The sequence below is a fragment of the Ranitomeya imitator genome, chromosome 9 (assembly GCF_032444005.1).
Source record: "Ranitomeya imitator isolate aRanImi1 chromosome 9, aRanImi1.pri, whole genome shotgun sequence".
In the NCBI taxonomy this organism is placed as follows: Eukaryota; Metazoa; Chordata; class Amphibia; order Anura; family Dendrobatidae; genus Ranitomeya; species Ranitomeya imitator.
This window is the reverse complement of record NC_091290.1, coordinates 89,778,063-89,800,406: the sequence shown is the minus strand read 5'-3', so window position 1 is coordinate 89,800,406 and position 22,344 is coordinate 89,778,063. Positions and strand designations below refer to the sequence as shown.

The 22,344-nt window shown below is 43.5% G+C and overlaps 1 protein-coding gene across 1 annotated transcript in view; it reads right to left on the bottom strand.

Annotated features, from left to right (window-relative positions):
- Positions 1-22,344, bottom strand: part of KIAA1549L (KIAA1549 like) — a 738,873-nt gene that overhangs the window by 74,658 nt on the left and 641,871 nt on the right. The window contains exon 17 of the mRNA XM_069739753.1: positions 13,260-13,604. Coding sequence (XP_069595854.1) covers positions 13,260-13,604 — 345 coding nt within the window. The remainder of the gene's footprint in view (positions 1-13,259; positions 13,605-22,344) is intronic.

Genomic DNA, 22,344 nt, shown 5'->3' with positions numbered 1-22,344 from the left:
TATGTTGGGCTGTCCCAAAATTTTCTCCGGTTACCTCTAACTCCAGAATGTCAGATGCAGGGGACACTTCCTCCTCATCCTCAACCAGAACACAAAAAGGAAACCTGTCTGTCTCTGTGTGTGGCGACACCTTTTTAGGGTTCATTGGTTCCCTACTCTTGCTAGGGAGCTCAGAACCTTTTCCCCACAAATCCCAAAACAAACAGAAATCCCGGCCAATAATTATAGGGTGCAACAAGTCCCGAACGACGCCGACTACATGGGACTCAGTGCCACATGCCGTTTCAATGTCCACCCTGGCCATAGGGTAGTCCTTTGCATCACCATGTATGCATCACACACCGACTTTCTTTCCCGGGAGCAGGTGGAGAGGAAAAGTGGCCCTCACCAGGGTCACTAAGCTCCCCGAGTCTAACAGCGCCGTTACTGCTCGACCGTTCACCTTTGCGGGACACACATGAGGCCCCTCGTTGGGCGGAGAGTTCACACTGCAGGCTGGATATGCATAGTATGAACTACGGCGTCCCATGGTGCAGTCCATCTGCTCAGTGGTCTGGGAACAACGGGCAGCTATATGTCCTGGCCCGTGGCACCTCCAACAAATAATATCACCGGTAGGGACCTTGGGCACCACCTCCCCCGCCCTTTGTGGCCTTGGACGCCCCGCCCCTTTTTGGCACTCAGCCCCCTTCTGGGACCCCCAGTACGGCATAGCCTGCCTCCCGCAGGAGCCTTCCAACCCTTGGCATCTCTCAACAAGTCCGATCAGCTCGTCGGCATTCTGGGAATCACCCTGGGCAACCCAAGTCTGTATGGGCCTCGGGAGGGAATGCACAAACCGATCCATCATCACTCGTTCTACCACCTGTGCAGGTGTAGATGACTCTGGCTGCAGCCATTTCTGGACCAGGTGCAACAGATCAAACATTTGGGAGTGAGGCGGTTTGTCCCGGTGATAGGCCCAAGAGTGAATTCGCTGTGCCCTGAGTCAGTGTCACCCCCAAACGTGAGAGAATCTCGGCTTTCAACTTGTGATACTCCTTGGCATCTTGCAAGTTCAAGTCTTAGTATGCCTTCTGGGGTTCTCCCGTCAGGTATGGCGCCAGTACCTCTGCCCACTGCTCTGGCGGAAGTTTTTCCCTCTCAGCGACCCTCTCAAATACCGTCAGGAAGGCCTCAACATCATCCCGGGGGTCATTTTCTGTAATGGGCGTCTTACCGTCTTCCGGACGTGGGTATCATCAGCCAGACCTGGGGTTGGGGTGCTCGTCTTGCCCTGGATGGCGGTTGCCAGAAGCTGCATCTGCTGCCATTGCTCTTGCAGGCTCTGTTGTATCTGCTGCATCAACAGCCTGTTGGTCTCTTGCTGCTGTGACTGCGACTGGACCAAGTGTTTCGGAAGGTCCTCCATTTTCCCCGGCAATGCTTGCTGACTTGCAACAGACTTGACCCAGGACATTCAATAATAGACTTACGTCTCCGCTGGGAACGCTGCCCGAATGTCTACCACCAATTGTAGGGGTTTCACTCACTCAGGTGCGACGGCTGACACTCAGGAGGCACGTTCCTTTAAAAGTTCACAGGGTTTATTTCTCCATAAACCACATAGCAAAATAACAGAAAGCAAATAGCCTTTAGCTCAGGAAAAGAAAAACAAGTGTCCAGTCCTTCAGGCTCAGTCCTGGAGCCTTAACACACTCTGGGGGGTTTCACCTCCACACACATCTCCTGTGTTAAACATTAGGCTTTCTTTTATAGGACTAACTACACCCAGGAACCCATCACATGATTAGACATGTGGTTATGACATCACCACAGGTCCTGAAATACACATAGATAGGTAGGGTTATGTTACAGCGACAAGCCACCTATGTGACACATATCTCCCGTCGACTATACAACCTTTAGCCACGCTACAGCTGACACACCCTGCCTACGGATGACATACGGATCACTATTTTGGGAACATTTCTGCGTATTACGGCCGTAAAAAATGGACCGTATTTCCCTACGCTGAGTGTGACGCCGGCCTAACAAGTTTATCATCTGAGCACACAAATCTCCAACGGTGCCCAAACTTTTGCATTGACCCATTTGACTTTTTGAAATTTTTACAATGAAAAAAAGTTATCTATCTATATAATCGTCTAAGGGGTACTTCAGTCTATTTTTTCTGTCTGTCTGTAATGGAAATCCCACATCGCTGATTGATCGTGGCCAGCAGGCTTAGTCCGGCCGCGAATTGGCTCCTCCCTACTCTCCTCCAGTCAGTGCCCCCTCCCTACTCCCCTCCAGTCAGCGCGACCATGGCAGCAGTTCTGGCGTCCATGGCAGCTTTTCCTGCTCCTGGCAATGCTCCGGTCCAACCATTTCGCTGATTGGCACGGGAGCGACATTGGCACGGGATTTAAACACCACTTCGCTGATTTGTCGCGCCCAGCCAGCCACAACCAATCAGCGACATTGATGCGGGATTTAAACACCGCATCACTAATTGATCACACCTGGCCGCGACCAATCAGTGACGGATTTAAATCACGCTTCGTTGATTGGTCGCGCCCGGCCAGGCGCAACCAGTTAGCCACCTTCCTGGACTAACTTTATGCAGCATCAATAGTAAAAAGATATGATGTTCAAAATAATTTAAAAAAAAACAAAAAAACATTATATTCTCACCTTCCGAAGACCGCCGCAGCCTTTCCCGCTCCGGTCCCCAAAATGCATTGTGGCAATGCCCCGAGATCACGTGGCATTGCTACATGATCATGGGTTATTGCCGCTAGGAATTACTGGGAACGGAATGTCACGAGGAGTATCGTAAAGGCCTCGGCTGGATCCAGGGGCAGATGGAAGGTGAGTATATAACTATTTTTTATTTTAATTGTTTTTTTTTTTTAACAGGGATATGGTGCCCACATTGCTATATACTGCGTGGGCTGTGTTATATACTGTGCCGCCTGTGTTATATACTGCTTGGGCTGTGTTATATACTACAACACTGTGCTATATACTACGTGGCTGTGTTATATACTGCGTTGGCTGTGTTATATACTACGTGGCTGTGCAATATACTACGTAGCTGTGCAATATACTACGTGGCTATGGTATATACTCCGTGGCTATGCTATATACTACGTGGGCTATGCTATATACTACGTGAGCTGTGTTATATGCTACGTGGCTATGATATATTCTGCGTGGGCTGTGTTATATACTGCGTGGGCTGTGTTATATACTGCGTGGCCTGTGTTATATACTGCATGGGCTGTGTTATATACTGCGTGGGCTGTGTTATATACTACATGGTTGTGCAATATACTACGTGGCTGTGCAATATACTACGTGGGCTATACTATATACTACGTGAGCTGTGTTATATGCTACGTGGCTATGATATATTCTGCGTGGGCTGTGTTATATACTGCGTGGGCTGTGTTATATACTGCGTGGCCTGTGTTATATACTGCATGGGCTGTGTTATATACTGCGTGGGCTGTGTTATATACTACATGGTTGTGCAATATACTACGTGGCTGTGCAATATACTACATGGCTATGCTATATGCTACGTGGCTGTGTTACAGTTAGGGCCAGAAATATTTGGACAGTGACACAATTTTCGCGAGTTGGGCTCTGCATGCCACCACATTGGATTTGAAATGAAACCTCTACAACAGAATTCAAGTGCAGATTGTAACGTTTAATTTGAAGGGTTGAACAAAAATATCTGATAGAAAATGTAGGAATTGTACACATTTCTTTACAAACACTCCACATTTTAGGAGGTCAAAAGTAACTGGACAAATAAACATAACCCAAACAAAATATTTTTATTTTCAATATTTTGTTGCAAATCCTTTGGAGGCAATCACTGCCTTAAGTCTGGAACCCATGGACATCACCAAACGCTGGGTTTCCTCCTTCTTAAAGCTTTGCCAGGCCTTTACAGCCGCAGCCTTCAGGTCTTGCTTGTTTGTGGGTCTTTCCGTCTTAAGTCTGGATTTGAGCAAGTGAAATGCATGCTCAATTGGGTTTAGATCTGGAGATTGACTTGGCCATTGCAGAATGTGCCACTTTTTGGCACTCATGAACTCCTGGGTAGCTTTGGCTGTATGCTTGGGGTCATTGTCCATCTGTACTATGAAGCGCCGTCCAATCAACTTTGCAGCATTTGGCTGAATCTGGGCTGAAAGTATATCCTGGTACACTTCAGAATTCATCCGGCTACTCTTGTCTGCTCTTATGTCATCAATAAACACAAGTGACCCAGTGCCATTGAAAGCCATGCATGCCCATGCCATCACGTTGCCTCCACCATGTTTTACAGAGGATGTGGTGTGCCTTGGATCATGTGCCGTTCCCTTTCTTCTCCAAACTTTTTTCTTCCCATCATTCTGGTACAGGTTGATCTTTGTCTCATCTGTCCATAGAATACTTTTCCAGAACTGAGCTGGCTTCTTGAGGTGTTTTTCTGCAAATTTAACTCTGGCCTGTCTATTTTTGGTATTGATGAATGGTTTGCATCTAGATGTGAACCCTTTGTATTTACTGTCATGGAGTCTTCTCTTTACTGTTGACTTAGAGACAGATACACCTACTTCACTGAGAGTGTTCTGGACTTCAGTTGATGTTGTGAACGGGTTCTTCTTCACCAAATTAAGTATGCGGTGATCATCCACCACTGTTGTCATCCGTGGACGCCCAGGCCTTTTTGAGTTCCCAAGCTCACCAGTCAATTCCTTTTTTCTCAGAATGTACCCAACTGTTGATTTTGCTACTCCAAGCATGTCTGCTATCTCTCTGATGAATTTTTTCTTTTTTTTCAGCCTCAGGATGTTCTGCTTCACCTCAATTGAGAGTTCCTTTGACCGCATGTTGTCTGCTCACAGCAACAGCTTCCAAATGCAAAACCACACACCTGAAATCCACCCCTGACCTTTTAACTACTTCATTGATTACAGGTTAACGAGGGAGACGCCTTCAGAGTTAATTGCAGACCTTAGAGTCCATTGTCCAATTACTTTTGGTCCCTTGAAAAAGAGGACGCTATGCATTACAGAGCTATGATTCCTAAACCCTTTCTCCGATTTGGATGTGGAAACTATCATATTGCAGCTGGGAGTGTGCACTTTCAGCCCATATTATATATATAATTGTATTTCTGAACATGTTTTTGTAAACAGCTAAAATAACAAAACTTGTGTCACTGTCCAAATATTTCTGGCCCTAACTGTATATACTGTGTGGGCTGTGTTATATACTGTGTGGGCTGTGTTATATACTACGTGGCTCTGCAATATACTACGTGGGCTGTGTTATATACTACGTGGCTCTGCAATATACTACGTGGGCTGTGTTATATACTACGTGGCTGTGCTTTCTAGAATACTCGATGCGTTAGAATCGGGCCTCCATCTAGTACATATATATATGTAATAATAATAATAATTTTTATTTATATAGCGCCAACATATTCCGCAGCGCTTTACAAATTATAGAGGGGACTTGTACAGACAATAGACATTACAGCATAACAGAAATCACAGTTCAAAATAGATACCAAGAGGAGTGAGGGCCCTGCTCGCAAGCTTACAAACTATGGGGAAAAGGGGAGACACGAGAGGTGGATGGTAACAATTGCTTTAGTTATTCGGACCAGCTATAGTGTAAGGCTCAGGTGTTCATGTAAAGCTGCATGAACCAGTTACCTGCCTAAGTATGTAGCAGTACAGACACAGAGGGCTAATACTGCACAAAGTGTATGAGAACATGATGCGAGGAACCTTTTTTTTTTTTTTTTTTATTATAAATAGGCCACACAGGGATCGTTAGGTTAATGCATTGAGGCGGTAGGCCAGTCTGAACAAATGAGTTTTTAGGGCACGCTTAAAACTGTGGGGATTGGGGATTAATCGTATTAACCTAGGTAGTGCATTCCAAAGAATCGGCACAGCACGTGTAAAGTCTTGGAGACGGGAGTGGGAGGTTCTGATTATTGAGGATGCTAACCTGAGGTCATTAGCGGAGCGGAGGGCACGGGTAGGGTGGTAGACTGATACCAGGGAGGAGATGTAGGGTGGTGCTGAGCCATGGAGTGCTTTGTGGATGAGGGTAGTAGTTTTGTACTGGATTCTGGAGTGGATGGGTAGCCAGTGTAATGACTGGCACAGGGTAGAGGCATCGGTGTAACGGTTGGTGAGGAATATGATCCTGGCTGCAGCATTCAGGACAGATTGGAGAGGGGAGAGTTTTGCAAGAGGGAGGCCGATTAGTAGAGAGTTACAATAGTCCAGACGAGAATGAATAAGTGAAACAGTCAGAGTTTTTGCAGAGTCGAAAGTAAGAAAAGGGCGAATTCTAGAAATGTTTTTGAGATGCAGGTAAGAAGAGCGAGCCAGTGATCGGATGTAGGGGGTGAATGAAAGGTCAGAATCAAGGATGACCCCAAGGCAGCGGGCATGTTGCTTTGGAGTAATGGTGGAACCGCATACGGAGATGGCAATGTCAGGCAAAGGTAGGTTAGTAGAGGGAGAGAACACGAGGAGTTCAGTTTTTGACAGGTTTAGTTTCAGATAGAGGGAGGACATGATGTTAGAGACAGCGGTAAGACAATCACTGGTGTTTTCTAAAAAGGTCGGTGTGATATCAGGAGAAGAAGTGTATAATTGGGTGTCGTCAGCATAGAGATGGTACTGGAAACCAAATCTACTGATTGTTTGTCCAATAGGGGCAGTATACAACGAGAAGAGTAGGGGGCCTAGGACTGATCCTTGAGGAACCCCAACAGTAAGGGGAAGGTGAGAGGAGGAGGAACCAGCAAAACATACAGTGAAGGATCGGTCAGAGAGATAGGAGGAGAACCAGGAGAGAACGGTGTCCTTGAGGCCGATGGAGCGGAGCATAGTGAGGAGGAGCTGATGATCCACAGTGTCAAATGCTGCAGAGAGATCCAAGAGAATTAGCATGGAGTAGTGACCATTAGATTTAGCTGTTAGTAGGTCATTAGAGACTTTAGTGAGGGCAGTTTCAGTAGAGTGTAAAGAGCGGAAGCCAGATTGAAGAGGGTCGAGAAGAGAGTTATCTGAGAGATAGCGGGTAAGACGGGAGTGGACCAGGCGTTCGAGGAGTTTAGAGATGAAGGGAAGATTAGAGACAGGTCTATAATTAGCGGCACAGTTTTGATCGAGGAATGGTTTTTTAAGTAATGGATGTATGATGGCATGCTTAAATGAGGAGGGAAAAATACCGGAAGTGAGGGAAAGGTTGAATATTTTTGTTAGGTGAGAGGTGACAGCCGGGGAAAGGGACTGGAGGAGATGTGATGGAATGGGGTCACTGGTGCAAGTGGTCGGGTGAGAAGATGCAAGGAGCCTGCTTACTTCTTCTTCTGTAACTGCTTCAAAGTCAGAGAGTGAACTAGATGCAGTGGGGGAGGGAGGACAGTGCATGGTATGAAGAGATTGGGAGATGATTTCCTGTCGAATGTGGTCAATTTTTTCTTTGAAGTAATTGGCCAGATCGTCAGCACGGAGATCCGTGGTTGGGGCCTGCTCTCTTGGGTAGAGTAGGGACTGGAACGTGTCAAAGAGGCGTTTAGGGTTATTGGACAGGGAGGTGATGAGGGTGTTGAAGTAGGTTTGTTTGGAGAGGTGAAGGGCAGAATTGTATGTCTTTAGCATGAACTTATAATGGATGAAATCTTCGGGTAGATTAGATTTTCTCCACAGACGTTCTGCGCACCTGGAGCACCGCTGCAGGAAACGTGTTTGCAGCGTGTGCCACGGTTGTTGCCGTCTGTGCCGAGTTGTTTTATGTATAGGAGGAGCAGCTTCATCCAGAGCACTTTGCAGGGTTTCATTGTAATGCTTCAATGCAGAATCAGGACATGAGATGGAGGAGATAGGGGCCAATGAGGACTGCAAGTTCTTCATAAGTTTCTGGGTGTTAATGGCCTGTATGTTTCTATAAGTGTGGAAAGTGGGGGTGACCTGAGCAGGATGGCAGTTCTTGATAGAGAATGAAAGAAGGTTGTGGTCAGAGAGCGGGAGAGGGGAGTTTGTGAAATCATCCACTGAGCAAAGTCGGGAGAAGACCAAGTCAAGGGAGTTTCCATCTTCATGTGTTGGAGAGTTAGTATGCTGCGAGAGGCCAAAAGAGGAAGATAGAGATAAAAGGTGAGAAGCAGATGGGGAGAGGGGAGAGGCAATGGGGATGTTGAAATCACCCATGATAAGGGTGGGGGTGTCACAAGAGAGAAAGTGTGGAAGCCAGGTGGCAAAGTGATCCAGGAACTGATGAGAGGGGCCGGGAGGACGATACACCACCGCCACTCGCATGGAGAAGGGGACGTAGAGTCTGACCACATGGACCTCAAAGGAAGGGAAGACAAGTGAGGGTACTTGGGGGATAACTTGGAAAGTACATTTGGGTGAAAGGAGCAGGCCAGCGCCTCCACCTGCTCTGTTGTCTGATCTTGGGGTATGAGAAAAGTGTAGTCCACCATATGAAAGAGCAGCAGCAGCAGTGGTGTCTGACTGCTGGATCCAGGTTTCAGTAAGAGCCAGGAGATTAAGAGAATTAGAATATGAGAGAATATGTACAGTGTATATATATATATATATATATATATATATATATATATATATATATATATATATATATATATATATATATATATAATTTTTTTTGTTTTGCCTAAAATACAAAGGAAACATGTCATTTTTAACTTTAGGCCTTTTACAGATTATTTCATCTTCAATGCTTAACTGTTCGCAATAATAGTAATTTTGACCAGGGATGTCCAAACTTTTACAAGCCACTGTAAATACTCCTTCAAGATCTAGTTATGGGTCTCTTTTTTACTAGAGGGACTGTATCGTTGTACTTTGTGTAGAAGAAGGGACATGACACCTGCACAAAGTGGTGCCCACATCAGGCGGCATGTCTTGTTTGCTCTTTTGCAGCATTACATAACAATTACCACTCTGGCTACCTTGCAGTCAAAGATATATATATCAGTGGTTTGTCATCCAATGGTGTTAGTACTAACCAGCAATTTACAACTAGATCCACCATCATATGTGAATACCGCAGGCAACCCCTGGAGGAGAACATAATGGGCGTCATATGTGAATACCGCAGGCAACCCCAGGAGGAGAGCGTACTTGCCCTCATATGTGAATATCGTAGGCAACCTCTGGAGGAGAACGTAATGGGCGTCATATGTGAATACCGCAGGCAACCCCTGGAGGAGGACATAATGGGCGTCATATGTGAATACCGCAGGCTACCCCTGGAAGAGAACGTAATGGCCATCATATGTGAATACCGTAAGCAACCCCAGGAGGAGAGCGTAATGGTAGTTATATGTGTATACCACAGGCAACCCCAGGAGGAGAGCGTACTGGCCCTCATATGTGAATACCGTAGGCAACCCCAGGAGGAGAGTGTAATGGCCCTCATATGTGAATACCATAGGCAACACCAGGAGTAGAGCGTAATGGCCCTGATATGTGAATACCGTAGTCAACCCCAGGAGGAGAGCGTAATGGTAGTCATATGTGAATACCGCAGGCAACCCCAGGAGGAGAGTGTAATGGCCCTCATATGTGAATACCATAGGCAACACCAGGAGGAGAGCGTAATGGCCCTCATATGTGAATACCGTAGGCAACCCCAGGAGGAAAGCGTAATGGCAGTTATATGTGAATACCGCAGGCAACCCCTTGAGAAGAACGTAATGACCGTCATATGTGAATACCGTAGGCAACCCCAGGAGGAAAGCGTAATGGCCGTCATATGTGAATACTGTAGGCAACCTCAGGAGGAGAACATAATGGCCGTCATATGTGAATATTGTAGGCAACCCCAAGAGAAGAACGTAATGGCCATCATATGTGAATATTGTAAGCAACCCCAAGAGAAGAACGTAATGGCCATCATATGTGAATACTGTAGGCAACCCCAGGAGAATGTAATGGCCGTCATATGTGAATATTGTAGGTAACCCCAGGAGGAGAACGTAATGGCCGTCATATGTGAATATTGTAGGCAATCCCAGGAGGAGAATGTAATGGGGGTCATATGTGAATAACATAGGCAATCCCAGGAGGAGAATGTAATGGCAGTCATATGTGAGTACCATAGGCAATCCCAGGAGGAGAATGTAATGGCAGTCATATGTGAGTACCATAGGCAATCCCAGGAGGAGAATGTAATGGAAGCCATATGTGAATACCGCAGGCAACCCCAGGAGGAGAGAATGTAATGGCGATCATATGTGAATACCAGAGGCAATCCCAGGAGGAGAATGTAATGACCGTCATATGTGAATACCGCAGGCAACCCCAGGAGAAGAACGTAATGGCAGTCATATGTGAATACCATAGGCAACCCCAGGAGGAGAATGTAATGGCCGTCATATGTGAATAACATAGGCAATCCCAGGAGGAGAATGTAATGGGGGTCATATGTGAATAACATAGGCAATCCCAGGAGGAGAATGTAATGGCAGTCATATGTGAGTACCATAGGCAATCCCAGGAGGAGAATGTAATGGAAGCCATATGTGAATACCGCAGGCAACCCCAGGAGGAGAGAATAATGGCAGCCATATTGGCTGTTACCCAACTGTCCCAAAAAGATATACCGTATTATTAAATCACTGGCTATGTTTAGTCTCTGACTACCCTGGTATGCTGGTATGTGTGCGCATATCTGTGATCCCGGACCTTAAAGGTATATGGCCCCAAATTTTTTTCACTATCCTTTTCACCCTTCTTTGCACATTGTGCACTGTGAGTGATCCGGTATGGATCTGCACTAATTAGTTTGGTTTTGTTAAACTTGGCCAGCCTTCTAAATAGAGTAAGTTTTTTTTATAACCAATTTATGCCCATTTTTATTATAATAATATACTCACATTTTGGCTCTTGCAATTCACTTGTGGCTACTTTATTCAATAACCTTGGCACTTGTGTCATTATTGTCATTGTTATTTTTATATAAAATATTTTTCTGTGTTCACCTTCTTTGGGGGCTCCCTATATGATCGCAAATATATGTGTTTTTATGTATATATATATATATATATACTGTATATATATATATATATATATATATATATACAGTACAGATCATAAGTTTGGACACACCTTCTCATTTAAAGATTTTTCTGTATTTTCATGACTATGAAAATTGTTAATTCACACTGAAGGCATCAAAACTATGAATTAACACATGTGGAATTACATACTTAACAAAAAAGTGTGAAACAACTGAAAATATGTCTTATATTCTAGGTTCTTCAAAGTAGCCACCTTTTGCTTTGATGACTGCTTTACACACTCTTGGCATTCTCTTGATGAGCTTCAAGAGGTAGTCACCGGGAATGGTTTTCACTTCACAGGTGTGCCCTGTCAGGTTTAATAAGTGGGATTTCTTGCCTTATAAATGGGGTTGGGACCATCAGTTGTGTTGAGCAGAAGTCTGGTGGATACACAGCTGATAGTCCTACTGAATAGACTGTTAGAATTTGCATTATGGCAAGAAAAAAGCAGCTAAGTAAAGAAAAACGAGTGGCCATCATTACTTTAAGAAATGAAGGTCAATCAGTCCAAAAAATTGGGAAAACTTTGAAAGTGGCCAAAAGTGCAGTTGCAAAAACCATCAAGCGCTACAAAGAAACTGGCTCACATGAGGACCGCCCCAGGAAAGGAAGATCAAGAGTCACTTCTGATTCTGAGGATAAGTTTATCCAAATCACCAGCCTCAGAAATCGCAGGTTAACAGCAGGTCAGATTAGAGACCAGGTCAATGCCACACTGAGTTCTAGCAACAGACACATCTCTACAACAACTGTTAAGAGGAGACTTTGTGCAGCAGGCCTTAATGGTAAAATAGCTGCTAGGAAACCACTGCTAAGGACAGGCAGCAAGCAGAAGAGACTTGTTTTGGTTAAAGAACAAAAGGAATGGACATTAGACCAATGGAAATCTGTACTTTGGTCTGATGAGTGGAAATTTTAGATCTTTGGTTCCAACCACCGTGTCTTTGTGCGACGCAGAAAAGGTGAACGGATGGACTCTACATGCCTGGTTCCCACCGTGAAGCATGGGGGAGGAGGTGTGATGGTGTGGGGGTGCTTTGCTCGTGACACTGATGGGGATTTATTCAAAATTGAAGGCATACTGAACCAGCATGGCTACCACAGCATCTTGCAGCAGCATGCTATTCCATCAGGTTTGCGTTTAGGTGGACCATCATTTATTTTTCAACAGGACAATGACCCCAAACACACCTCCAGGCTGTGTAAGGGCTATTTGACCAAGAAGGAGAGTGATGGGGTGCTATGCCAGATGACTTGGTCTCCACAGTCACCAGACCTGAACCCAATCGAGATGGTTTGGGGTGAGCTGGACCGCAGAGTGAAGGCAAAAGGGCCAACAAGTGCTAAGCATCTCTGGGAACTCCTTCAAGATTGTTGGAAGACCATTTCCGATGACTACCTCTTGAAGCTCATCAAGAGAATGCCAAGAGTGTGCAAAGCAGTCATCAAAGCAAAAGGTGGCTACTTTGAAGAACCTAGAATATAAGACATATTTTTAGTTGTTTCACACTTTTTTGTTAAGTATATAATTCCACATGTGTTAATTCATAGTTTTGATGCCTTCAGTGTGAATGTAAAATTTTCATAGTCATGAAAATACAGAAAAATCTGTAAATGAGAAGGCGTGTCCAAACTTTTGGTCTGTACTGTATATATACTTTATGTGATCTTTGGGGTCCTGCATCTGTTTTAATGATTTTATGGTCATCACATTATATACATATATAATATACATTTTTTTTTTTATGAATGTTCCAGATGAGTGCACGTCTCTTTTTAGTATTACTGTTTGCCACTATCCATTTAATTTAATAAAGGCAATTTTTTATTGAATATATCTTGTCCGGTATCTGTATAATAGTCCGTTCTTTTGGGGATTTCTTTAGTCTCTCTTTTAAATGGTTTCAACTCTTTACCACTGGGCACTTGAGGTTATCACTATAATATATCATATATTTTATATTACTGTATATATATTTTTATAATTTATATTGGTGTGTGCCCTTATGTGTCTCTGTTATACATAATGTTTAGGTCTTTGTACCTAAAATAGATTTCCAACTTGCAAAAACATTACAAATAATAAAGCCATCTGTATTTTTCTTGCACAAAATCAAGATGAATACATTTCATAACCATCATAGTGACTTACAGGTCTGGGCAGACTATATTGATACATCTCTGGGCCATACGTCGGTACCCACTGCATCCGCGGTCGTGCCATTGTACCAGGGGCACTGGTTACAACTTCTGTATATGGAATATGCTGAACTGAGCCGTATGGATCTGCTTGGCGTTTAGGTCCTCCATGTCCTGCAGACGCCAAACTAAAGGCTTCCTCCAACAACATGTGCATCTGCTGCCGGACCTCATCAATAGATGGCTGGGAGCTCAAGGTGGATGTCTCAGAGTGGCCTTTAGCTTGATGAGATTTAATATACGTCCTGGATTGTTTCACTCGATCAATATTTGTTTCTTCAATCATTTCAGGTTCCGTCTACAATATAATCATCAAAAAGTTTAATGCAATGTATGCAGCACAGTATTCAATATACAGCATGTCACTAAATATCATCCGCACAGAATAATAAGTATATTATTATAATGCGCATTAAAGGGAATCAACTATAGACCAGAATTCCCATGTACTAAAAAAATAACTGAAACGTTACTCAGTGCGAGGTGGTATTTTATTGATATCCTCTGAATGCACACAAATCTTTTTATCATTAGGCTGTAGGGTTAGGGGAAAAGTAGGTAAGACACTTAAGGTGAAATGACCAATGTCTCAGGAACCAATGAAGAAGCATTCATTTGGATGGGCAGGAAGGATTGACAAATCACTGCAATGTCATCCACTCAAGTCAATTATTTCACTGGGATGTCCTCCACATGGTCATTGTCATGATATTTAGTTCCTGGTGGTGCATATGGTGTAACCAAAAGGACCGCTAAATGGTTCCTGGAAGCAGCAACAGAAATAAGTGACCTGGTCCTTATCTGAATAAACTACCGTACATATGTGTCAGGGAGAGCATTATATTGTGAACAAGGCGCAAAGAAAACATTACGGTACCATTGTAACAAATGAATTAAAGGGAACCTGTCACCTGAATTTGTCGGGACCGGTTTTCGGTCATATGGGCGGAGTTTTCAGGTGTTTGATTCCTTGCCTTGCGCAGGCGTGTACTACGGAGGACAGATAATGAACTTCAATCCAATATTGCGGCCAGCATGCAGCCAGCGGGTAAGGAAAGGGTGAATCAAACACCCCAAAACTCCGCCCAAATGCCGAAAACCGGTCCCGCCAAATTCAGGTGACAGGTTCCCATTAAATGCTTTTCCTTTCCTGCGGATTTTCTCAGCTACATATTGATTTTTTTTGCCTACAGGGAAATTGTTAAGTGTCCACTTAAACAGTCACAGCCTTCCAGTGAGGATTTACTGCTTTGCATAATCTCTTCAGTGACAGCTAGAATGCACAGAACAGAATTAACATAACTGAACCCAGAGGAAATATCACATTAGTAGTGAGCACCTACCATAGCCAATAAATATGAGATGGATGGATACGATGAGATGGATGGATACGATAGACACAGATTGGAAGACAGACTGACAGACAGATGTCTGTTCATTATCCATTTTTAGACACCATCCTCTTTTCCACTTCAGCCTTTCTACAGATGTTGTTATGTTTGCATCAAGAATTTGTTGCAATTTCACTGAATACAGTACATTCATCCCACAACTGTGACACGATCCCCTTGTCATTGGCTGCAACACAACCCCAAAGCATGATTGATCCACCCCCATGCTTAACCCCTTCAAGACGCAGGCCTTTTTTGTTTTTGCGTTTTCATTTTTCGCTCCCCTCCTTCCCAGAGCCATAACTTTTTTATTTTTCCGTCAATATGGCCATGTGAGGGCTTATTTTTTGCGGGATGAGTTGTACTTTTGAACGACTCCATTGGATTTACCATGTCTTGAACTAGAAAACGGGGAAAAAATTCCAAGTGTGGTGAAATTGCAAAAAAAGTGCAATCCCACACGTTTTTTGTTTGGCTTTTTTGCTAGGTTCACCAAATGCTAAAACTGACCTGCCATTGTGATTCTCCAGGTCATTACGAGTACCAAACATGCCAAGGTTATTTTTGATCTAAGTGGTGAAACAAAATTTCAAAACTTTGCTAAAAAAAATAAAAATTGTGCCATTTTCCGATACCCATAGCGTCTCCATTTTTCGGGATCTCGGGTCAGGTGAGGGCTTTTTTTTTGCGTGCCGAGCTGACGTTTTTAATGATACCATTTGTGCAGATACGTTCGTTTGATTGCCCATTATTGCATGTTAATGCAATGTCGCGGCGACCAAAAAAACGTAATTGTGGGGGTTTAAATTTTTTTCTCGCTACGCTGTTTAGCGATCGGGTTAATGCTTTCTTTTTATTGATAGATCGGGCGATTCTGAAAGCGGCGATGCCAAATGTGTGTAGGTTTCATTTTTTTTTTGTTTTATTTTGGATGGGGTGAAAGGGGGGTGATTTAAACTTTTATATATTTTTTTTCCATATCTTTTAAAAGATATTTTTTTAACTTTTGCCATGCTTCAATAGCCTCCATGGGAGGCTAGAAGCTGGCATAGCCTGATCGGCTCTGCTACATAGCAGCGATCATCATATAGGGTGGCGCTCACAGCAAGCCGACAACAGTAACCATAGAGGTCTTAAGGAGACCTCTGGTTACTATGCCGAAGCATCGCTGACCACCCGATCATGTGAAGGGGTCGTCGATGCGCGCATTTCCATCCACGTAGCCGGAAGTGGTAGTTAAATGCCGCTGTCAGCGTTTGACAGCGGCATTTAACTGGTTAATAGCGGCAGGTGGATCACGATTCCACCTGCCACTATTGCGCGCACATGTCAGCTGTACAAAACAGCTGACATGTCGCAACTTTAAATTGGGCTCACCGCCGGAGCCCACATCAAAGGGGGAGACACGACATACGCCGTACTAGTACGGGGCATGTCATGAAGGGGTTAATGGTTGCATAATGTTCTTTTCCTGAGATTCTGTGCCCCTTTTTCTATTTTAACCTCATCGGTCTACAGGACTTGTTTCCAAATTGCATCAGGCTTGTTTAGGTGTTCTTTTGCATACTTCTGAAGCTGAATGTTATGGTGAGGATGTAGGAGAGGTTTTCTTCTGATGACTCTTCCATGAAGGCCATATTTGTGCAGGTGTCTCTGAACTGTAGAACAATGTACCAAAACTCCAGAGTCTGCTAAATCTATCTGAAGGTCTTTTGCAGTCAATCTGGAGTTCTGATTAGGCAAGGTTTCTAGCAATCCTACAAACAGCTCTCGCTGAAATTCTGCTTGGTTCCAGACCTTATCGTGACTTATACTGTTCCTGTTAACTGCCATTTCTTAATTACATTTCGAACTGAGGAAAGGGCAACATGAAAATGGTTTGCTATCTTATGGCCTTCTTCTGCTTTGTGGGACTCCACTGTTTTCATTTTCAGAGTGCTAGGCAGCTTTTTAGAAGAACCCATGACTTCTGTTTTTTTGGCACAAGGTTAGAGGAGGCTGGGTTTTTATAAAACTGGGAAATTTGCATCACTTGGCCTTTCCTAACGGTGATAGTGAATAAGCATAAGCCATAACCCTAAGGCTATGTGCACACGCTACGGATATTGCTGCAGCAGTTTTTCATAAGTTTACAGCACCATGTAAACCTATGGAAAATAAAATCCGCAGTGCATATGCTGCGGAAAAAAACACGTAGAATCGCAGTGTTGTTTATTTCGCAGCATGTCAATTACATAGTTACAAAGTTATTAAGGTTGAAGGAAGACTATAAGTCCATCTAGTTCAACCCATAGCCTAACCTAACATGCCCTAACATGTTGATCCAGAGGAAGGCAAAAAAAAACCATGTGGCAAAGAGTAAGCTCCACATTGGGGAAAAAAATTCCTTCCCGACTCCACATACGGCAATCAGACTAGTTCCCTGGATCAACGCCCTATCAAGGAATCTAGTATATATACCCTGTAACATTATACTTTTAAAGAAAGGCATCCAGTCCCCTCTTTAATTTTAGTAATGAATCACTCATTACAACATCATACGGCAGAGAGTTCCATAGTCTCACTGCTCTTACAGTAAAGAATCCGCGTCTGTTATTATGCTTAAACCTTCTTTCCTCCAGACGTAGAGGATGCCCCCTTGTCCCTGTTTCAGGTCTATGATTAAAAGGATCATCAGAAAGGTCTTTGTACTGTCCCCTCATATATTTATACATTAAAATAAGATCACCCCTTAGTCTTTGTTTATCCAAACTAAATAGCCCCAAGTGTAATAACCTATCTTGGTATTGCAGACCCCCCAGTCCTCTAATAACCTTGGTCGCTCTTCTCTGCACCCGCTCCAGTTCAGCTATGTCTTTCTTATATGCCGGAGACAAGAACTGTGCACAATATTCTAAGTGTGGTTGAACCAGTGACTTGTATAGAGGTAAAATTATGTTCTCCTCATGAGCATCTATGCCTCTTTTAATGCATCCAATTATTTTATTTGCCTTTGTAGCAGCTGCCTGACACTGGCCACTGAATAGGAGTTTGTCGTCATCCGCCCATACTCCCAGGTCTTTTTCATTGACGGTTTTGCCCAGAGTTTTAGAATTAAGCACATAATTATACATCTTATTACTTCTACCCAAGTGCATAACCTTACATTTATCCCCATTAAATTATTTGTGCGGATTCCGCAACGGTTTACACCTGCTCCTCAATAGGAATCTGCAGGCGTAAATCCGCAGGTGGAATCTGCACAAAAAATGCAGTAAATCCGCAGGCGGATTTCCTGTGGATTTACCAAAATCAGTGAGGAAAAATCCGCACACCTTTCCGCAACGTGTGCACATACCCTAACAGGTTATGTAAGGTCTGAAACCTTGGTCAAAGTTATCAGAAGCACAAACCTCCGAGAGTGCCCAAGCTTTTGCATAGACCAATGTATCTTTTGTAATTTTTAAAATGTAAAAAATTTCTACATATATATTTGTCTAAAATACAAAGGAATTGTGTCATCTTTAACTTTAGATCTTCTAGAGATCATTTCATCTTCAACTTGCTTAATTGTTCACAATAACAGTAATTTTGACCAGGGGTGCCCAAACTTTAACATGCCACTGCAGATAGATAGATAAATAGATACCGTACATTAACCCCTTCATGACCCAGCCTATTTTGACCTTAAAGACCTTGCCGTTTTTTGCAATTCTGACCAGTGTCCCTTCATGAGGTAATAACTCAGGAACGCTTCAATGGATCCTAGCGGTTCTGAGATTGTTTTTTCGTGACATATTGGGCTTCATGTTAGTGGTAAATTTAGGTCAATAAATTCTGTGTTTATTTGTGATAAAAACGGAAATTTGGCGAAAATTTTGAAAATTTCGCAATTTTCACATTTTGAATTTTTATTCTGTTAAACCAGAGAGTTATGTGACACAAAATAGTTAATAAATAACATTTCCCACACGTCTACTTTACATCAGCACAATTTTGGAAACAAAATTTTTTTTTGCTAGGAAGTTATAAGGGTTAAAATTTGACCAGCGATTTCTCATTTTTACAACGAAATTTACAAAACCATTTTTTTTAGGGACCACCTCACATTTGAAGTCAGTTTGAGGGGTCTATATGGCTGAAAATACCCAAAAGTGACACCATTCTAAAAACTGCACCCCTCAAGGTGCACAAAACCACATTCAAGAAGTTTATTAACCCTTCAGGTGCTTCACAGCAGCAGAAGCAACATGGAAGGAAAAAATGAACATTTAACTTTTTAGTCACAAAAATGATTTTTCAGCAACAATTTTTTTATTTTCCCAATGGTAAAAGGAGAAACTGAACCACGTACGTTGTTGTCCAATTTGTCCTGAGTACGCTGATACCTCATATGTGGGGGTAAACCACTGTTTGGGCGCACGGCAGGGCTTGGAAGGGAAGGAGCGCCATTTGACTTTTTGAATGAAAAATTGGCTGCACTCTTTAGCGGACACCATGTCACATTTGGAGAGCCCCCGTGTGCCTAAAAATTGGAGCTCCCCCACAAGTGACCCCATTTTGGAAACTAGACGCCCCAAGGAACTTATCTAGATGCATAGTGAGCCCTTTAAACCCCCAGGTGCTTCACAAATTGATCCGTAAAAATGAAAAAGTACTTTTTTTTCACAAAAAAATTCTTTTAGCCTCAATTTTTTCATTTTCACATGGACAACAGGATAAAATGGATCCTAAAATTTGTTTGGCAATTTCTCCTGAGTACACCGATACTTCACATGTGGGGGTAAACCACTGTTTGGGCACATGGTAAGGCTCGGAAGGGAAGGAGCGCCATTTGACTTTTTGAATGAAAAATTATCTCCATCGTTAGCGGACACCATGTCGCGTTTGGAGAGACCCTGTGTGCTTAAACATTGGAGCTCCCCCACAAGTGACCCCATTTTGGAAACTGGACCCCCCAAGGAACTTATCTAGATGCCTAGTGAGCACTTTAAACCCTCAGGTGCTTCACAAATTGATCCGTAAAAATGAAAAAGTACTTTTTTTTCACAAAAAATTTATTTTCGCCTCAATTTTTTCATTTTCACATGGGCAATAGGATAAAATGGATCCTAAAATTTGTTGAGCAATTTCTCCCGAGTACGCCGATACCTCATATGTGGGGGTAAACCACTGTTTGGGCACACGGCAGGGCTCGGAAGGGAAGGCGCGCCTTTTAACTTTTTGAATGGAAAATTAGCTCCAATTGTTAGCGGACACCATGTCGCATTTGGAGAGCCCCTGTGTGCCTATGCAATGGAGCTCCCCCACAAGTGACCCCATTTTGGAAACTAGACCCCCCAAGGAACTTATCTAGATGCATACTGAGCACTTTAAACCCCCAGGTGCTTCACAGAAGTTTATAATGCAGAGCCATGAAAATAAAAAATAATTTTTCTTTTCTCAAAAATGATTTTTTAGCCTGGAATTTCCTATTTTGCCAATGGTAATAGGAGAAATTGGACCACAAATGTTGTTGTCCAGTTTGTCCTGAGTATGCAGATACCCCATATGTGGGGGTAAACCACTGTTTGGGCGCATGGCAGGGCTCAGAAGGGAAGGCACGCCATTTGGCTTTTTAAATGGAAAATTATCTCCAATCATTAGCGGACACCATGTCGCGTTTGGAGAGCCCCTGTGTGCCTAAACATTGGAGATCCCCCACAAATTACCCCATTTTGGAAACTAGACCCCCAAAGGAACTAATCTAGATGTGTAGTGAGCACTTTGAACCCTCAAGTGCTTCACAGAAGTTTATAACGCAGAGCCATGAAAATAAAAAAAAAAAATTATTTTCTCAAAAATGAATTTTAGCCCGCAATTTTTTATTTTCCCAAGGGTAACAGGAGAAATTTGACCCCAAAAGTTGTTGTCCAGTTTCTCCTGAGTACGCTGATACCCCATATGTGGGGGTAAACCACTGTTTAGGCACATGCTGGGGCTCGGAAGTGAAGTAGTGACGTTTTGAAATGCAGACTTTGATGGAATGCTCTGTGGGCGTCACGTTGCGTTTGCAGAGCCCCTGATATGGCTAAACAGTAGAAACCCCACACAAGTGACCCCATTTTGGAAACTAGACCCCGAAAGGAACTTATCTAGATGTGAGGTGAGCACTTTGAACCCCCAAGTGCTTCACAGAAGTTCATAACACAGAGCAGTGAAAATAATAAATACGTTTTCTTTCCTCAAAAATAATTTTTTAGCCCAGAATTTTTTATTTTCCCAAGGGTTACAGGAGAAATTGGACCACAAAAGTTGTTGTCCAGTTTCTCCTGAGTACGCTGATACCCCATGTGTGGGGGTAAACCACTGTTTGGGCACACGTGGGGGCTCAGAAGGGAAGTAGTGACTTTTGAAATGCAGACTTTGATGGAATGGTCTGCGGGCGTCACATTGCGTTTGCAGAGCCCCTGGTGTGCCTAAACAGTAGAAACCCCCCACAAGTGACCCCATTTTGGAAACTAGACCCCCAAAGGAACTTATCTAGATGTGTGGTGAGCACTTTCAACCCCCAAGTGCTTTACAGAAGTTTATAACGCAGAGCCGTGAAAATAATAAATACGTTTTCTTTCCTCAAAAATAATTTTTTAGCCCAGAATTTTTTATTTTCCCAAGGGTTACAGGAGAAATTGGACCACAAAAGTTGTTGTCCAGTTTCTCCTGAGTACGCTGATACCCCATGTGTGGAGGTAACCCACTGTTTGGGCACACGTGGGGGCTCAGAAGGGAAGTAGTGACTTTTGAAATGCAGACTTTGATGGAATGGTCTGCGGGCGTCACGTTGCGTTTGCAGAGCCCCTGGTGTGCCTAAACAGTAGAAACCCCCCACAAGTGACCCCATTTTGGAAACTAGACCCCCCAAGGAACTTATCTAGATATGTGGTGAGCACTTTGAACCCCCAAGTGCTTCACAGACGTTTACAACGCAGAGCCGTGAAAATAAAAAATCATTTTTCTTTCCTCAAAAATGATGTTTTAGCAAGCAATTTTTTATTTTCTCAAGGGTAACAGGAGAAATTGGACCCCAGTAATTGTTGTGCAGTTTGTCCTGAGTATGCTGGTACCCCATATGTGGGGGTAAACCACTGTTTGGGCACACGTCGGGGTTCGGAAGTGAGGGAGCACCATTTGAATTTTTGAATACAAGATTGGCTGGAATCAATGGTGGCGCCATGTTGCGTTTGGAGACCCCCTGAAGTGCCTAAACAGTGGAAACCCCTCAATTCTACCTCCAACACACCCCTAACCCTTATCCCAACTGTAGCCGTAACCCTAATCACAACCCTAACCCCAACACACCCCTAACCACAACCCTAACCCCAACACACCCCTAACCCTAACCACAACCCTAATTCCAACCCAACTCTAAGGCTATGTGCCAACGTTGCGGATTCGTATGAGATTTTTCAGCATCATTTTTGAAAAATCCGCGGGTAAAAGGCACTGCGTTTTACCTGTGGATTTACCGTGGATTTCCAGTGTTTTTTGTGCGGATTTCACCTGTGGATTCCTATTGAGGAACAGGTGTAAAACGCTGCGGAATCCGCACAAAGAATTGGCATGCTGCGGAAAATACAACGCAGCGTTCCCGCGCGGTATTTTCTGCACCATGGGCACAGCGGATTTGGT